Source organism: Rattus rattus, chromosome 2, assembly GCF_011064425.1.
Source record: "Rattus rattus isolate New Zealand chromosome 2, Rrattus_CSIRO_v1, whole genome shotgun sequence".
In the NCBI taxonomy this organism is placed as follows: domain Eukaryota; kingdom Metazoa; phylum Chordata; class Mammalia; order Rodentia; family Muridae; genus Rattus; species Rattus rattus.
The window spans coordinates 17,791,398-17,811,873 of NC_046155.1; the positions used below are offsets into that span (position 1 = coordinate 17,791,398).

Genomic DNA, 20,476 nt, shown 5'->3' on the forward strand with positions numbered 1-20,476 from the left:
GCAGTGCATACTAAACTAATAGCATGTTCACTGACATGTAAGCATATTAGAATAAGAATACTCATGTATATGAAGTGACTAATATTTACTGGTCTATAGTATGAAAGAAACATGTTACACTTTAATGGTTAGGGCAAGGGCAACTAGTGCAATGTAAGAGCACACAGATAGAGAGGCTAAAACGACACTGAAGATGTTCTGTATACCTAAAGAACTTGGAGATCACTAGGAAGCAGCTCTTGGGATCCTAAGTGCCCCTACAGACTGTGTATTGAAGGATGGGCCATTGCCTTGGGCGCTATTGTGAGCTGATGCACCTTTACAAGGTAGAGGCTACTGGGAGTTAGGTGATGGGAGGTGTGCTAATGAGAGAGATATTGGAAGCTCATTCTGTTTCCTGGTTCTCATGAGATGAATAGACCTCCTCTATCACATGATCGTGCCACCAAATCCTGCCTCTTCTCAGGCCAAACACAATAGGCCTAGCAACCATGGGTTGAAACCATGGTTCATCAATCCAAATGGATATTTCCTCCACCTAATTTGTTTACTTCTGGTATTTTGTTATGGTGGTTCAAAGCTGACTAACCCTCTGAGGGGAAATATGTTCAGATATGAATTCAAGATAAAATTGACTCTCCAAAGGAAGAAAGAAACTTCTGGCTCTTTGCCTTAAAATAAAAATAAAAAAAAATAAGAAAAGGAAACCTAGTTGGGTAAGCAAGCACATGACTTCCTAGGGAAACCTGAGAGGAGCTCAGTGATATTAAGGTACTGTGAGTCATTACAGACATGTTCTCAGTACTAATTTGCTCCCACCAGTCCTTTTTGAAGACAGGGGTCAAATGCTAACACTTGCACAGTCTCCCCATGTACTTTGCTGTGCAATTCCTTTACAGCACATTTTTGGTCTACTAATTCTGAATTGATAATTTATTTATTGTATAATGAAACCTTTCACTTCAAGTTCAATTCTAAGATGAATTTCGTATGAAAGAAAGGTTTTAAAATAGATGCTAAAATGTGGTATTTTTAATAAAACAGTTTGGCTGAGGAAGAGAAAGTCACTCCCACCCCATTTAAACTTCAGCAATCTCAGGTCTACCAAGACATGTCAATGTGGGTCGATGAAAGGATATTTGGAAAGCCAATGTTTTCCAAGTCACATTCTGCCCAATTTCATGGTACCATAATAGTTGAATAACAGATTAGCAGAAATATTTCAGTAGTTTCCTTTTGAAACTACAGCATCTTTAACTAAAGCAGTGACATGGACTTAGTAGGCTCACAAAAATTCTTTCCAGAAGGAAACAGCATACTACAAAATGAGCATTAAGTTCTCATAACTAAACTATAATTGTTCTCATGAATTAAAAAGTGTCCATTATTCATAAGCCCTACATTTATTTTAATAAATGAACTATAGTTACTTCATGAGTTACTTTAACTTATGAACACTATGTTTAGAAGCTGCGCCCAGTAGCTGCTGTGAATTAGGATCTCTCATGAGACACAAGGAACATGAATTTGGGGCAAGAATCCGTTTCATAAACGATGTGAATTTTCTTTCATTTTCCTTCAGAGAAAATACTTATAGTATTTAAACATTGGTACCTTGGAAGGACTGAGTTAGGTAGAAAAGTTGCTTATGGTAAAGATGCTGGGTGTCAAGGTTGCTAGGGATACTGCCAACACAGTAAGGCAAGGCAGACACTGGGATGGAGAGAGGCAGAGAGAGGAGACAAAGAGAATAAAGGAACAGTAATTGCTCTTCACATGAGTGAGAACCTGCTTGGCCTCTGATGCCATTTTTTTCTGCTATCCTAAGAACCAAGAAGTGCTTCAAATGCAGGAGTTTCGAATAACTGGATATATAAGGAGACACTTGTAGGGTGAAATCCAAGTCTACAGAGTTTACCTCGCCTTACCCTCAAAGCCTAACAATAATTTTACACAATTTAAAAATAATTTCATGCACAAAAGAGCTCTATGCATAGAATTTTCAACCTATGGTTATCATATTCCTGCTTAAAATGTAAAAGATTTTGTAGCAGTTCAAATTTGATAGTTTGAGCCGGTGGCAGGCAAGTGCTCTTTGTTTGTAGAATGCAGATGACATGAAACACCCTGAATGACAGAAAGGAACTCCTGTAGAAACGGGCAGTTTCCAAAAATTCCAGTAACCATGTCCAAGAAATCTTTGGCCTTCACCAAGTTTCAGAAGCAAAAAAGAAGAGAACAGAAGAGAACTGAGATATTGGAGTGTGTGTGTGTGTGTGTGTGTGTGTGTGTGTGTGTGTGTGTGTGTGTGAGAGAGAGAGAGAGAGAGAGAGAGAGAGAGAGAGAGAGCAAGAGAGGGAGAGACAGAACAACAGACAGAAAGAGACAGAGACATACAGACAGAAACACACACACACACACACACACCACAACATACAACACACAACACAACACAACACACACACTTGAATCTAGCCAGGCTATGAGACATGAATTTTTCCTGGGCATATGAGAATATATGTAAAAGTGCTTTGTAAATAAACTATAGACCATTTGTAACCATTAAACCATTTTTTTTTCGTAGATGGCTCTTCTATTTTTAAGTAGGTGAGACCCATCTAAGAGATGATGGACAGACTAAAGCTACTGAGCAGCACCAAGGCTGTGCTCTCTCTTTGCCTTCTCTCATGGAAAACACATAATGACATTGTTAGTTTTCACCGAGTGGATAGCTAATGGCTAAACCAGCCAAAGCTTCTTTAGGGGACAGTGCTATTCTCTACTACACTCAAATTACCCATCAAGCTTATCAGAACTACTGAGATGCTCACCAGAAAATTTAATGAGCAGTAAGTATACATTATTTTCTAAAAATTTTTATGGTGACACAGCTAACATCAAATATCAGCATATGATATCTGCCCATGTTTTAGCATAGGCCTAGGGTTTTTATTTTTATTTTTGAGAGTATATATGTCTTAATAAATTCTCTCAATGTGTAGAAGGATTACACAATTTTAAAATGCAATTTACTTAGGAATTACTTGGGCCTCCCTCACCCAAAAGCATTTTCTTATTTTTCACTTCAAATATATGCCTTAGAAGTTTACAAATATGTACTATCTGTATGAATTCCAGAAACCCATCAATCTTTTAAGCAGAACATTATGTGAGTTTAAGATATGGGTAACATTCTTAACAAAGTTCTTTCATAGCTTAACATCATTGTAAAGACAAGGAAAAAGCAAGTCTTGACAGATATATGAAGAGCAATGGGTGTTCTTTTCAACCAGGATGCATTAAATATGACTTAGTATCCCTTATAATTGAAATAGGTTTGACAGTGCAGATTCCCAAAGATGCTCATAGAAACAAGCAAAACTTTGGAAGAACAAAAATGGAATGGATTGATATATTAAAAGGCAGGTATGAACAGATATGGAATAAAGAACAGCAGCATAACTTGAAACAGCTTTCTCAAATAGCTGCTCCTGTTTCTATTTGGGCCATAAAGATTTTAACAATATGAATGTCACGCATACAAATTTGTTGTTCTATTATTACAATGCCACCAATACCACACCCCTCAGAGGCTGAAGCGCATTGATTTCAATCCAGTCTATGAGAAAATGAAGGTAGAGTCACTGAGGTATTTCTGTGGTGGGAGCAAACTGCAATATCAATGGAAGAGCCTGGATGGTCCCACCCCTTCATGGTGAACTTGGAAGTGGACCTGAAGGAATTGCAAGATTGTTACTAGAGCTATTTCTGACAGGGTTCCCCATTTCAGAGCCTTGTGCTTCCTTTTGAATTACATTTCAGCAAACTCAAGTCCCTTAATTCACTGATGTCTTCTACCTCACTACCCATCACTTTCCCAATGTGATATATTAGGCAGGTAGATGAGAATTGCAAAAAAGAACAATGATGCTTGTTTCAACCCCAAGATCAAATACTTCCCACTCCTTGGGAAGACATTAAAGTGTTCCATCATAACTCTAAGAGGGAAACATAAATACAGTAAACTATGACATTCTAACAGTCTATAAAGTTAACATTCAGGTCACAGTTTAAACTACTCAGGTTCAAATGAGGTCACTCAGTGTCAGTAACAAAGAATGGATGTCAAGACCAGGTCGAATGCGAGAGACCATTGTGTGCTGCTCTTTTGGCATGATGACAACACTCATATCTCTGGGAAGATCATGATATCAGGAGGATGGAAAATGAAAGGGATAGAAAGCATACACAACAACCTGATACATCGAAGCTAGAGGACCAGGGAGAAAATAGGATTCTATTTTTGGTAATTGGGACAGGTGTGGGAGGGGGTATGATCCTATGAGGATGAACCTCTGAAGGAGAAAATGCCAACCAAAAGCAAGAAGGTCACAGGAAACCTGGAGCAGTCAGCTAATCTCAGCTCAAGATGTCACCACAAGGAATTTTATCTGTAATTCATGCAAATTCAAGTGCATATACTAGCATATGTAAATTATATGCAGATGGGATATGGGTATCCAAAAATAGGAAGAGGTAAACTATTGTAACAAAGGTGACTTTTAAATTCATGCAATGGCAGCTTGGGATGAAAGTAGAGAAGAGGGGATTCAAGAGAGCCTGTCATGTTCTCCATTCTTGAGAGCTGGTCAGTGACTTAGAGGCAAAAGGGGACGATTACTATTCTCTGGAGGGGAACATGTCCTTAAGAAATCATTCCAAGGTGCTCCTTGGACTCAGTCTTTCACAGAGAATCTTTCACTCACAGCCCACATTTTCAGGGCACTCATAAAGCTCTTCACCCAAAGGCAAAATCACTGGGTCGGTGACCTTTACTTCATATGATTCCAAACTCAGAGTGTGCTCTCCAAATAGAGTAATGTGAAAATCACCCCAATGGCCTCTTACTTTTTAAAATTAACATGTAAAATGTATGTATATAGATGTTTTGTCTGCATGTATGTCTGTGCATCATGTGCTTGATACACAAAGAGGTCAGACAAGGACATTGGATACCCTGGAACTGAAGTTATAGATGGTTATGAGCAGCAGTGTGGGTGCTGGAAGTCAAATCTGCATCCCCTGGAAGAGCTATCAGTACTCTTAATTACTAAGCCATTTCTCCAGACCTGAAGTATTACTTTAGATAAACTCCGGTAATAGTATTAGCATTCATACACATGGCATTTTCACATTGTTTTCAGAAAACTTTTACTTGAATTGTAATCAGCTGGTGCTCATTAAACTTCCCTTTCAAAAGCTGTTAGTATGTATTAGTAAGTTTTTTTTGAAAGTTGACAGACCAAAGTTCCAGCTTCACCATCCAATCAGACCAACCCTAAAGCCAGCCAACTATCTGCCCTGTCTACATTCCTTTATTTTCCTCTCCCTCCCTCCCTCCCTCCCCTTCGCTCCTTCCCTCCAATTAAAGTTTTTCTAGTTCTGTGTCTGTCTTTGTGTGCCTTCAAGTTATCATAGTTAACTCTCTATAACCTTTAAAAAAATCCTATGACCTCACTAGAGTTCCCTTCATTTATTTCAACTGAAAGAATAGAATTGTGGGGCCAGATATATACACTTATTTATTGAAATATATGACCTTTGCTCCTTATTCCAAGCTACAGTGATCCACGTGATATCAGAGGTCTTTGCTCCTTTTCTCTGAAGAAGCAGAACCTTGGGTACCAAGTTCTCAGTGAACACAGTGCTGCATTCTGCTCATGACAGATCTGTGAGGTTGTGATCAATGACATCAGCTTCTCCTCTACTGACTAATTTAGCTATATGAGTAAATACACCCCGTGAGAATAAATGAGCTCAAAGGCTGCCTGTCACTCAATAACCATGGACACAGTTCCTGAATGTGAGATGCTGTGAATGATGAATAGATGTGATACAAGGTGCTAATTTTATTAGTTTATGTTTCCATGGTGACCAAATACAACCAAACGCAACATGATAGATATAAAGGCTATTGGTAGTTTAAGATGAACGGATATTGCAAGGGAAAATCTTAGAAGGATGTTCCTCCAAGGTCACAGATATAGGGGCAAAGGGCTGGTACATAAGCATCCTATAGAAGCAGGGCATTTTTGTTGCCTATCATCCAGTCTTCTTTGCTGAGTGACCTTCTGATAACTGAATGCATATTTATTAATGCCTAAATCACATGGGAATAGGAAGCTTCTGTTGTAGCAGAATTAATAAACAATTCAAAATATACCACCTCTACTACCTTATAATGACAAAATTCTAACGTTAGTCCTTTAACATGGAGAAGATGATGAAGATTAAAACACAGCCATCTGAATGATTTCAATGATATTAAAGTGACTATTCTGCAAGATCCAAGTCCAAATACTCTTTTAGCATATTCTTGGTCTTGTTAGTTGGATAGGTTGTATAATAATGAAAAAAATGTTTGTCTCTCCTCAGTTGACTCTCTCTTCAGAATCACTCATGAAATTTGCCGGCTTGGACCCTTTGCTAATGTTTAGCAAGGTCACCAAGACTCTCCTACAACCCCCACCCCAAGATCGTCATGCTCTATGATCATACATATTTCTGGATGGAAGGAAATAACAGAAAATCTAGGCCTGAGAAGAAGGAGGCTGGAGGTGCTTTAAAAAGAAAGATAAATACATCCACCTGTCTGGAAACCCTGCTCAGATGCTCAATTCATTATTTAAAAAGGATACTTACCTCTTCCCTTCGTGCAATTTCCATCTGCTTTAGAGCCCTAGGAAGGTGGGAGTTTGTTTTTTAAATAAGAAATTGAAATTTAAACAACTGTTAATTATTCATGTCAACAGTACATGGGGTTCGCATAAATTACACCCAAACTTCATTTTAACCTATAGCATCAATCGGGTGCTTTATCAAAACTGTTACTGAGGGTCCCAACACAGTAAGTCCCCAAATCCTAGAGGAGAAAATAGTGAAACTGACAAAGAGCAGAACAAAAGAGTTTGAAGGTTGCATTAGCATGGCTACAAGCCCCAGAATAATTAATGTAATTTTTATGAAGATGAATATTTATACTTCAGGTAACAGCTCTATAGGAATTTGAGGTTAGATAACCACTTTCCATATTTGTTCAACCTTCATTAAAGAATAAACAGCTATTTAAATGACTCTCATAAATTTAATTACTTTTGTCCTCAGATGTATTTGAATACTTCTCCTTTTGCTCTACAAGACAGCAAGTTAAATAAAGGACAGACATACACCTTTGTCCGTTACAGGCAGACCCCAGAACTCAGAGCTCTTTTATACTGGCCAAAGCAGTTTACTCAAGCGACAGACACAGACACAGACAGGGGCTGGGGATTCAACAGTACTAAATACCAAAACAAGCAGTTTCTGGGAGGTCTCTCCTAGAGCCATCTGAAAGTATTTAAGGTCTTCAGAGACGCAGAGAAACACTAGTGTCCCAGCAATTACTATTAGTACCCTTATGAAACCTGCTCAAATGGGTCTGCTTGTCCCTTTGGCAATGTCAACACACCCAGAAAGTGTTTTCATAAGAAAGGGACCTGCTGTAGACACTAAACTCACTGTTTCCTTGATCTTGGACTACCCACCCTCCAGAATCTGATTAAATTTCTTTTCTGTTCTTTTTTCTTCTTCTTTCTATTTGTAGATTATCTAATCTACGACACATTGTTACCGCAGTTTGACCAGACTGTGGCAGCTGTGTATGAAAAGTGAGAAATAGTCCTAGTATGAAGACTCTAGGAATTGTATTTGCAATGTAGTTATGCATGAATTTATTTGATACTCAAAGATCAACCAACTACTAGATGGAACTATTATCTTGAAAATATATTAAAGAAATATTTTAGAAACTATATAGAAAGGCAATTTAAACATGGTAGCAATCATCCTCTTCTTTGTAAGTTTTGTCTGTTCTCCTAAATTATTGATCATGGTACTTTGGTTAAATTTATGGTAAAAAGAATTACTAATGCTCCAACTTGGCATGGTCACAGTTCTTACCATGTGGGGGTTTACTCTAGTATAGAGCCATTTACTGCCCTTATAATCTAAATGCATTGCCTTTGCATTAGAATACTATCTCCTGGCAACAGCTGTGCAGGAATAAGAAACACACACACACACACACACACACACACACACACACACACACTGGTTTCTATACCATACTAACATTCTTAAAAACCACAAAAAAATGTGTGAAATATGAAAGAACCAAAAGGAAATGTATTTCTATCTTCTTTGGTTAAGCCTCAAAAGTCAGAGCGAGAAAAAAGAAAATGAAAAAAAAAAAAAACCTATTCATTTAAGAAAATGAATCTTAACTTCGAGCAATGGATTTCTGGAGTCACCCACCGCACACCAAATATGATACAATGGTATCATCTTCTGTCACACACATTGCCATGGCTTAAGCAGAGAGAACATTTAATAGGAGGCAACCTAGGGAAGGGTTGCTTTAACTCAGTCATCAATAATTCATTTACTGAAATAGGAGTAGAGGGATGAAATGCCAGCAGACAGTGAGACAGTTTCGTTTGTAGCAAGGAACTCTGTAATGTCCACAGTAATGCAAGCTGCAAGGACTCTGTAATGTCCACAGTAATGCAAGCTGCAATGACTCTGTAATGTCCACAGTAATGCAAGCTGCAATGGATTGAGGCAAATAGGGAGCAGAAGGCAGGTGTTTCTAGTCTCTTCTTATGATGTTATTTCTTTATCATCAATAACAGATTCCACATATAATCATTTGGGCACTGAAAGAGTGGTTGAGAAAAAGAAACTACCTAGCTTTATACTTCTCAGGTGACATGCTTCACTTCAAAACTTTGGTACCAATCATAATCATGTAAGTCTAAGATATGATTTGCATAGTCTTGGGTTATATTCTTTATTGATATTAAAAATCATTGAGCCATTGGTTTCCTATGAAGTCAATTCCAAATTCAATCTACTAACAATCAATACAGATCTCATCACCATAGTTAGCCATGAAGTTTAGACAAATACTCATTAAAAAAATAAACAAATGCAGCCGAGGAGTAGGGAATTTTTAATGCTCTCCCAAACCAATCGGTCTGATCATACAAGGTGGTCATGCATAGCATATGCCTCAACTTCCCTAATTCTCACTTTCTTAAAGTTGAAACTCTTCTCCTTAATGGTCTTATATCTGGTGGATCGCCTCACTCGCTTGGCCGCTGGCATAGTGTTTTCTGCTATCACTGAAACCAGACAGCAGAATGGAGACTTTCAGGTTAGATCCAACTAGAATATCTGAGTCCTGGGTTCCAAGAGTGTGGTGTGGTCACCAATAGGAGCTCACCTTCAACATCTGAGAGGCAATCAAAGGCTAGATCATTAATCTATGTTGTTTTGGGAGTCACTTGGACTACCCTGATCAACCATTCTAATGGAGGTTTCTTGTACCTGGGACTTTTGTTCCTCTATGGGTATTATGGGGAGCACTGTCAGCCAAGTAGCATAATTTCCTTTAATATATATTAATTATAATATCCTTTAATATATTATATACAATTTGGGGGTAATTATAAAATAATGATTCCTTAAGGCTTTTCTAAAACAATCATGGTATTATTTGTCCCTTGTCCCTCCTTCTACTTTTATATTGATCTTTCTACTCAAACCTCCAGTGAATCTCCTCTCCCCCACTCCTGTTCTTATATTTCTCACATCAAATCACCTGCATATACCACTCATACAATCACCTCCTCTTTAAAGCCAATGGAGACTATCACAGACAATCACAATTTGGCACAGTTCAGATATAAACAAACCAAGGGAAACCGAGCCCCACCAGATCTCTCTACATCACATCCTCTGCCTCTATGGCTCAGGGAGCAATGGGGGTGGGGGATGGGGCAGAAAGATCAAAAGAACCAGAATTCCAGGAAGTCCACTGTGAAACAGGCTCTCCTAGAAATGGCTGCAGAATAAATTATATCAACATGTTAACGTGGAAGGAGAAAAACTTCTCAGAGTCCTGCCTCTAGACAAACCAGTACTCCTGCAGACAACCAGTGACTGCTGGGAGAAGGAGAATTAGCCTTTCCAAGGATGAGCCCCATTGGTTGTTCTACACAAAATAGTCTGCCTCTGAAACCGTTCTATTACTGTTTGGTCAGTGTAGAGTGGTTGTCATTGAAACCACATACTCAACTGCATGAAAGGTAGATTCAGCAGATTGTATTTATATACAATTGTGAAAACACACACACACACACACACACACATATACACACAGAAAAAATAAGAATAAAAAGAAGCTATCAACCTGAAAGTGGGTGATTATATGGGGGGGTTCAAAAGAGGTATCTTGGGGTGGGCTGGAGGGAGAAAGGCAAAGGAAGTGTTGCAATTCTATTCCAACAGAAAAAAAAATTAAGATTACAACTATTGACATACATCTGGAATAAAGCTGGTATCATCCATCAGTCAAACTCCCATTTTACTCAATGAAGTGAAGGGACCCCCTCTTTGAGTGGGTCAAATTGGTATACAGTGGGGCGCTCCAGAAAGAGCAGTAATGCAGTGATTCATGAACAAAAGTCCTGGACAATGGTCAAGTTTAAAAGCAAGTTTCCGAATTCAACTTGTTAGCAATCTGTATTATTTCACTACTATATCTAAGCATGTAGGTTTAAAAGGATAGTCTGAGATGGGTGGCGTTGGCACATATCTTTAATCCCAGCACTCAGAAGGCAGAGGCAGGTGGATCTCTGAGTTCTAGGCCAGCCTGGTCTACAGAGTGAGTTCCAGGACAGCCAGGGCTACACAGAGAAACCCTGTCTCAAAGAGACAAAAGAGGAAAAAAAAGTCTGCCAATCACCAGTAAAACCAATACTCAACCAGATTTTTTACATATGGAAAAACTGGTTAGCGCTATTATAGCACACACGCACACACACCTTTGATAATGGTCACTGTCACCACAGCATTTCAAGGCAAAAACATACCACAGGTAGATTTAGATTTAACTAACCAAGGGATCAACTTTAGAAATGTTTAGCTACAGGGCTCAACCTGTTGGTTTTCCATCCTTACCAACAGCGTATCTGTACATTCACATCCTAAAGGAGGACATTGGGCATTAACCTGATCCAGATATTTTGCATTTACCTCTCCCCTTTTCTCTCTGCAAACTTTTCTGTGATAAATGCAGCAAATAGACACATTACAGTCAGCTTCGCTCTAATACTTGTTTCGACAAACAGACTCTTCCAACATGATTGATACATTAGGGACTATGCTGGCAGATGTAGGATTGGCATTAATTTATGTGCAATTCTCTCCTAGAATGTTTAGGTGAAATAAAACAAAAAAAACCAAAACTCATCAGATAAACTGAACATGTAGGCACATGTAAGCACACAGCTCCCATCTTAGGACATAGTGATCCACATGTGGTCACTCTGGTCACTCTTCAGCTTCTGCCTGCTCTCCGGTGGCCTTCCTTTCATTTCACAGTCACACGGCGGCCTTCCCCCTGCACACCTTCCCTTCTGCTTAGCACTCTGTCTGGTTTGTACTTTCCCTCGCTGCTGCTGTTTTGTTTTCTCCTCTCAGTATTAGCATTTATCATTTTCTTGCATGTAGAGAGTGAACCGGAATGGGGATATCTGTGCTTGTAAGAGAAATAAGTATGCCTCCAGTTCTTTCCAAGGTAAAGGACCATCTTATTAGAGTTTTGATACCTTCGTCACTTTAACACATAGAAAACTTGGCTACCTTTTAATTCCATCCCTATTGCGTGTGCAGTATGGCCAATGATGTTTGTGAATGCTACCGATGCTGAGGTTGTCCTTTGTGTTTGGGATTTTGCTGAGTGCTGGTGGATTCTTGGGAATTCCTATACTGCACGTCAGCAGAACAGGGTGTGCAGAGGTACTCGAAGTATATTGCTTTTGTTTTAAAGGTTATTTTTAGAGAAATTTTAAAGAGAAATTGTAAATTCAAAGCAAACATGAAAGGACAGATATTTCTCATATCCCACTCCTAACATCACTAGAGTGCATCCTTAATTATTAAATGATTCAAGTCATTTCACACTGTCTTGTAATTGGGCTAAAAAAATTCAGCTCAGGTTGCCTGAAACTCTTACACTTATGTGAAGTTTATGGAATATTATAATCTTAACAATAAAGACCAACTCTGCAAGGAGTCCATGAGCTATAACTTAGTGCCCTTCTCTTTTTGTCTGGAAGTTCTGGTAAACTCCACTTATATCAACTTATGCACTACAGTTTTTGCCACAGATCCCAGTTGTCATATACACTTGGTTGTTGGTATTACCACATAGCATATTTCTACAGCTTCTTCATTGAAATTTCTTTGTAGATGAAGAAAGCAATAGAAAGTTTTTCTGGGTCGTCTGGTTTTATCTGAGCTTGTTGATTTACTTAACCAATGCTACCTAAGAAAATCTTCCCCAAAGGGAAACAGTGGATTGCAAATAGCACCTAATATATGGCCAAAGCAGTCCTCTTTGCATGTCTGTGACTCCAACTTGAACATGCTAAGAAGAAGTCACAAGAAATTTTCTAAATTTTAATGTTTCCTCAGGAGATCTCTGAAGTATGAGAAAGAAGAGATGAACTAATGTGGTTTAGTGACCAGGAATATCTGCTGATGAGACTATCAGGTGGGAAACACCATTGCCACTTACCCACTGAAAAAGGATAAAAATTCTGCTACCCAATGGATCTCCATTTTCATTTGTATTCTAAAAACTCCCATAGTAAGTGGGGAGAGACATTGGGCCTCTTCATTAGGAAGGGGGATCAGAAAGAGAATGCAGCCCATGACTGGCAAAATGCTTTGAATGTTTTATTGTGCCCTGGTGTAAAACCCAATCTGTGACCATAACTCCAATGTCCAAACATATATGTTGAATTTAACAGTAAGTGAAACTTTGGGAATTACTCTTGTTTTGTTCCCTCCTCCCTGAGCACACTTATCTCTAAAAAAAGGTGCTATGGACTAATTATCTCAGAAGGAAACATCTTCACTTCCTTCTGTAAGATTTGGAGGTGCTGAGTCATCCCCCAGAAACTACTTTTTCCTCTATAGACAACTCCACTTTCTTATTTCGAAACTTCAGTAAAAAGATATCCGTTTCTCCTGCTGTGACTTAAAGACCATTTGTTACCCAGAGTTTTGAAGAGAAGACTTCTCTCAGCATAAGCAGAGAGCAGAGCTCCCAGTCAGCCACATGCCAGCCCGCCTCTGAATCTTACTTGTTCTCATTGCTTGCATCATAACGAGGCATTGGATCCAAGTCATTCCCATTCACATCGCAACTTGCCAGAGCATCCTACGACCATGAAGAAAAGAGGGGAAACAGACTGTAGTTAGAGATACCTCGCAAACTCATGAATTCTTAAATGCATTTCTGCAAGAGAGTAATTAGGTTAATGAAAATACTCATGGTTCACTAGCATCAGACACTTTAGGAAGAGACTGCTGGTTCAATAATAATCATTGCTCTATTATTTCTTTTAGGTAATATAGTCTGTGTAAACCAAAGGACTTCCCCTTTCTTACCCAGAGTGACCCAGTTTATGAGATACTTATCTTGTAGTAGTCCACATTTTCTAAGCACTTTCCTTTACTCGATGTCCTGAGCTTGCAATAATTTTTATCATATTTTAGTGATTTTTAGAAGAAAATGCAATTATTCTCACATAAGTGACAAGCCAGGTAAGATATGAGATATTTATTCTATTGGTTTCCTGGGATCTGTATTACACAACATTAGTCTTCTTTCAGGAATAATTTCTATTCCATAAAAGCCTTCAAGTCAGGCTCGCACTATTATCCTACAGCTGCGAGAACAGCCCAAATGATGAGCAAAGCTGTCCTAAGCTAAGGTTTAAAATGAGAAAACAGAACCTCTGAAGCCAGAGTTGGATTTATTTGTTTGCTTTCAAAAAGTGGTTAGGATAAAAGCTCCTGAACACTAAAGAGAACTTGCAGGGTCACTTCTACAGTTTAATTTTTTATTCCTGCATTTTACCTGTTTCAGATTATCATTAATTCCCCTAGGCTTCATGATTGCTTCTATGCCCAATATTAATAAAAGTCAATATTATCTTTGCTTCCAGTCTTTATTAAATGCTTGTGTTTTTGAAAATACATTGTACTCCACAGAGTTTGAAATGTTTTGTAGAATTAAGCACAATACATGATGCATATAACATTGCTAGCTTTTGCTTCCTGTACACGGGAGCCCTGCTTCCTCTTAGTGGTTGTCAGAGCTGGAAGTACTTTGAAATGAGTGACAGGAAACAGAGGCACCAAACAGACTATTCTGTAGTCTATCTGGACATGAAACAAATCAGACAGAAGTTCAAGTCTTTGGTCTGAATAATAGAGAATGCTTTTCCTGGCCACCAAGTAAGAAGTGGGATAGTGGCCTCATTGATAACAGAACGGATAATCCTAGAGAATGTTCTGTCAGAATGAAAACATAACAGAGGCACAAACTGCTATCATAATTAGGTAGACATGAATTTGGCTTACTGAAATCCAGTCTGCAGCAGGTAGAAGCATACACAGGGAGCCCTCCTGGCATGTGACAAGACAAAGGTCCTTTCTACAAACTAGAGTTCTGATCTCATATCTCACCCTGGATAACTGACTTCAATCTCCAGAGTTTAGTTAGTTTACTTATATCTGAGGGGAGTGAGGTTTTAAGTTCTATGCTGAAAAGAGGCATACATTTATCTGGATGTGCATGGCCACAGGGTGCGGTTAACCACTGACTCATTCAAAACAAAGCTAAACAAATCTTCAGCTTCTTCTCAAGGAAGGGATGGATGGATATGTAGTACCAGGAGGTAAACGAGAAGTGGGTCTCTTTGCAAGGGATAGAGGCCATTACGGAAAATCACAACCAATCAAAATGCAGAAATATGCAGTCCGGTCTCAGTGCATACATCTACAAAATGCTCCTATACCTCGGGCTCACCAACCCTGGAGCAGAGGAGGCAGAATTATTGTGAGAGCCAGAGAATCAGGGAGGTTACTGTGAGACTGTGTCTCCTAGTCATGTCAGAAGCTACACCCGCATACTCTCATCAATATGGCTGCCGAAGCAGGAGCTGAACAGGGACAGTAGACATGCCAAAGTAGATTGGGTAAGTGCACAGGTTAACCCTACACAAAGAACCACAGGCTCTAAGGAAATGGTCTTCCTTAGGGAAGTATACACCAATTATTTATCTAATACTAAATCCTCAGCACTGAAAGCATACATATGAGTAACTTTACACAGACTGAGCAGGTTGTATTTGTAATTTTTGGAATGTATGTATGTATGTATGTATGTATGTATGTATGTTTGTATGTAACAACAATCAGAAAAAAGAGGCCATGACTGAAAGAGAGCAGGGAGGGTTACGTGGGAAGTTTACAGAAATAAAGGGGAAGGGTAAGTCGTGTAATTATATTATAATCTCAAAAAAGTTTTTTAAAAAGGTGTTTTATTTTGGAAAAAGAAGAAGACATAGGGAAGAAGAAGATGGCAGAACAGCTGGAGAAAAGCTGTCAGTCTGCTCTTCTCCATAAAGACAGTGCACTGCTTGGCAGTTTATTGAGAAGAGTGGGCCTGGTTGGAAAGAGATGGCATTGGTGGCAGGGTTTCTAATACCCAATAGTTCTCCTTTTGAAGGCCACCCCATCGAAGCCATGGGGAATTAAAGAGAGAAATGCTATCTTGTGATCCCTGTGCTGGAAGATCTCTGCGCTCCTCTTTTATAAGGAAGGAACAACACACGGAACCCGCCATATCTCCCACCACATTCACCAGCAGCTCTCCCACTCCTGGACCATCCCAACAGGAGTGCCCTACTTCCAAAGAGGGAGGACTGGTGACCACAGCCAACACTCACGTAGTTCTGCATCAGATCGGGGTGGGTTCTCTCGATGCCGTCATCCAGGATAGTCACCACGATGTTCTTCCCCGTGTAGCCTCTCTTCCAGGCCCCTTCAATATTCATGTCTGACTGGCAAGGATGTGTGTTGTCACTGCAGTGCTAAAAAAATGAGAGAGCCATTGTAGATTACTCAATAGTAGTGAGTAGGTGGGAGAATTACCCACTTTAGAAGACAGTACTGAATAAAGAACAATTTGGTTTGCTGCCTGAGAGGAGGCAAGCACTCATCCCCAGAGTGCTAACTGAGAGAGGACAGAAAGACGTATACAGGGATGGAGGATAAATATGAACTGGTAAGTCCTGGGTGCCAGTATGCGTACCATAGATGGGATTTAAAAATCCAGCATGTCAACAGAATAAGGGATAATTCATTGTCACCATATACAAGCGGATTATAAATAACCACTGTGGCATATCATTAGCTACCTCAAGAGGTAGCTAGGCACCCAGGACCCAATCCAGCTACAACTGGGACTGACTCGAGCTCCAGTTTACAGCTAGTCGGAGGTACTGTGAGACACGAACAACAGGTTCTCTAAACGCTTTTCAGTAAATTAACAAGGGTACACAGACGCACTCCGTGCTGCTTTGAGAAAGGCAGGAATAGTACCGAGCCAAGACATGTACTCTACCTAGTAAACTGGAGAGCTTCAAGGGGCAGACTGAAAACATAACATCCTGGCTCACTGCAGAAATTTCGTTCAGCAAGATCTACAGTGTCCAAACAGACTGGAAAAGGAACGGAGCCAGCAGCTTTTTTCTGATATAATTTACTAATGCTGGTTCAGCCCACATAATTGTTCCTTTCAAGTCTATCTCTTGGAAATACTCTGGAGGGTTGCTGTTTTCCAGGTTCTTACGAGTCAGGAGAAGCACAAGGGAAGGGACATGGGACTGTGTAATGTCATGGCAACACCAGCGTCTGCTTGCTATCCGCCACTCACTACATTCTTCCTGCCTCTCAGCAAATAGCTCCACTCATAGGAAATGGAAAGAAATGCCAAGTTTTCTCCGCTCCAAACGTAACAGAGATCCCACTGGCACTGATGGATTTAACACACGTTGTATCGGGCACCTAATGCAGGCTCAGGATGGTTGCAAACAAAACACCTTAGGTGTTCAGCCTAGAGGAGGGCCGCAGAACACAGAAAAATGAGCAAACAGGACAACTGAGAGTGTTCGCTGTGTTTTAATGGGAGGGAAGGAGGGAGGGAAGGTGAAAAGGAGGGAAGGAGGGGGGAGGGAGGGAGGGAAGAAGGGAGGGAGAGAGACAGACAGACAGAGACAGAGACAGAGAGAGACAGAGAGAGACAGAGAGAGAGACAGAGAGAGAGAGACAGAGAGAGAGACAGAGAGACAGAGACAGAGACAGAGACAGAGACAGAGAGTAGTCCTTTGGGGGTGATTGTTGAGGGACCTGAGTGCACTGCTTTAGGAACACAGAAGGACAATTCAGTCTCTGAGAAAGTGAAAGGTGTGTGGTGGTCCTGTGACTGTTGAGGACTTGCTGGATGAGTCCAAGTAAGAACACAGGGACTAGAATCCTGTTCAGTGCAGCAAATGCTAGGACTGTGATGTGGGGAAGGGTATGGAGAGAAAAGGTGGGGACTGCTGAAGGAAAAGGCCATTCTGGGCCCTCGACATCCAGTGTTCACCCTGTTCTACTGACCCAAATACCAGTATTTTTCCTCCCTGCATTTCCTGAGAACATTTCTGGACCCACACAGCCTTCTGCAGCTCACTCTTCTTTTTCCTTCCCAGGACCTTAGGAACACAGGCATGCAGATGCACATACACATGTATGCCCCATCTCACGCTCACTGGCTTCGGTTGTGTTGTATTGCTCACTGCTGAATCTTGTACATCTGTCTCCTCAACTGACCGATGAACTGAAATCTAACCTAAGATTTCATAAACACTGTTTAATCAATAGACTCAGAATCAAAGAGTAGCCTCAGCTTTATTTCCAGTTAAAATTAAAATTATGCCTCCTGCTTTGACCTCTTCAGCAATGTCTGACCAGTTACTAGTTTTGCTAAGAGAACTGACAGGGAATAGAAGTGTTGCAGAATGACAAACACTCATCTCTCCAATCGTTCCCTTTCAGTCAAGCATGTGAGCCTCTCCTCACCAAATATTCTAACTTAACCCAAAACGGTGTTAACAAGTTTCCATTTTATGTTTCCCCCAAACCTGCTGTGAGCACCTGTGGTACACGTTGTGACTGGGAATCACATTAGTGGGGCTGAGAGGTGGGCTGAAGGAAGGAAATGCACAGGATACGGGCAGGCCACAAATGGAAGAAGCATCCCGGAGCGGATGGACGCAGGCTGAAGTTGTAATTAGGAAAACTGAAGAACATCGGCCGTCAATGGAAAACATGTGTGGTGGAGTGAGCCATGGTCTTTTGGAACGTTCCCACCTCTGCTTCTGCCGAATCCAACTTGGATCATTTTAAACGATCTGCTACTACATTTTGTATTCGTTCTATTCAATCAGTGGTGGTAGTTGGGAGCTGAGCAAGTGATAGATTCATTTAATAATCTTAACATGGAATATAGTCCAAGTACCAATGAGGAAATGATATTAATAATAAAAATCTGATGAGGATGAATGAGTTAAGAGAAGCCCACACTGTTTCTGGCAGATGGGTAATGAGTCAGAGGCCATTTGCAGAATCTGCTAAGAGCAAGGTACAGAGCCTTGAGTCCTCAGTGGGAACCACTGAATGACTGATGTCACCCAGCAATGAGGTGAGAATAGCCTCACCAATTCCTAAGAAAGAGCCTGATGAAAGAGGTCTTGGTACTGGCTTAGGTCTCCTTGCTAAATATTCATGTTAAAGCAGTGCTCTTGCATGAAAGCACACATACTGGACACAGTTCGCATATTCGCAGCCAATGGCATTGGGATCTCTGTGGTGACAAAGGCATTGTATATAGAATGATGTCAACATACATGTGCCCACAGGCTGGAGCTCACCAAGGGACCAATGGAAACTTGGGCATATTAGAACTGGAGAAATCACATGCGCACACAGTTTAGGTATTTACAGCCACATGTGTACCTTCCTTCTGAATAATGCTATTCTGTTGGTGTCATTGCACAGCTGACCAAGTTCTCAGAAACCACAATGAGCATATGAAATGGAAAGACATCACGGATGCTAAGTGTACCACTTTGTTAACCAAACAAGCTCTTGTGTCCTCAAAACTATACCTCAGGGTATGATCAATGGACAAACAGTTTATACCCCCATAAGTTACCCAAATATACACTTGTTGTTTCTTCATCAGCAGTTACTCAGGAAAATAGGAGGGAAAAGACGCTCATTTTAAATTTCTCTAAATTGTGAGACTTTCTGTGATGGTTTAAGTAAGAGTTGCCCCTGTAGGTTCATATATTTGAATGCTTTGTCAAAAAAGCCTGCAGCAGGTCAGGAGTTTCAGAGTCAGTCTCTCTCTCTCTCTCTCTCTCTCTCTCTCTCTCTCTCTCTCCCTCCCTCCCTCCCTCCCTCCCTCCCTCCTTCCCTTTCTCAGGATGTAGTTGTAGCTCTCACCTACTGCTCTAGCAACTACCTTCAAGTTGCCGTGATCCCCACAATGATGACAATGGACTAAATCTCTGAAACCATAAGCCAACCCTTAATTAAATATGACCTCTTATAATAGTTGCCTTGGTCTTAGTGTATAATGATAGCAATAGAACAATGACTGATGCAACCTCCTCGTGAACTACCTTCGTTGTTTTTGCTGTCCTAAGAGCAGAATCTAAGACCTATGCTATATGTTAGGCAAGTGTCCTAACCATTAACCTGCATCCCCAGCTTTTGAACTGAGGTATTACAAGTTGGTAATCTGCTGACATTGAAAATAACCATTTTTCAAAATAAACATTGATGATGTCATTGTTCAGTATTGTCAGTAGCACATAATCCTGCAATTCTGACTTTGTGATAATCGTAAGAAAAGAGAATTAAATAAACAAAAATGTGTACTGGAAGGACATTAAGAGATTTTCCTCTTCGGTTTTCTTAATGTTTAGACAAACACCATGACCAAAAGCAACTTGGGAGAAAAGGTTTTGTCTGTCATACACATTACTGAGGGAAGTCAGGGCAATAACTGACAACAGGAACTTGGATGCAGAAACTGAAGCAGAGACCTTGGAGGAATACCTCTTACTGGCTTGTTCTCCATGGTTTTCTTGGTTTGCTTTATTATAACCCCCAGGCCACCTACTAAGGAATGATACCTCCCAAAGTGGAGGGCCCTCTCACATCAATAATTGATCAAGAAAAAATTTCTATACTCTTGTCTACACAACAATCTGCTGAAGGCAGTTTCTTAGTTAAGGTTCCCTCTTCCTAGATAACTCTAGTTTGTGTCAAGTTGACAAAAATTAACACTTAGAATTTAAAGAGTTGTAATACATCAAATAGGAATAGAACTGATGTTCCTCTAAGTGAAAAATGTAAACTACCAGGTCCTTTCCCTAGCCAACTTTATATTAACTTCTTCGTG

General features: G+C 40.1%; 1 protein-coding gene across 2 annotated transcripts in view; it reads right to left on the reverse strand.

Moving 5' to 3' along the window:
- Positions 1–20,476, reverse strand: part of Pcsk5 (proprotein convertase subtilisin/kexin type 5) — a 409,124-nt gene that overhangs the window by 266,219 nt on the left and 122,429 nt on the right. For both annotated transcript variants that reach the window (XM_032891692.1, XM_032891693.1), the window contains exons 4-5: positions 15,909–16,052; positions 13,254–13,330 (exon numbers count right to left, since the gene is read on the reverse strand). In XM_032891692.1, the coding sequence (XP_032747583.1) occupies positions 13,254–13,330; positions 15,909–16,052 (221 nt within the window). The remainder of the gene's footprint in view (positions 1–13,253; positions 13,331–15,908; positions 16,053–20,476) is intronic.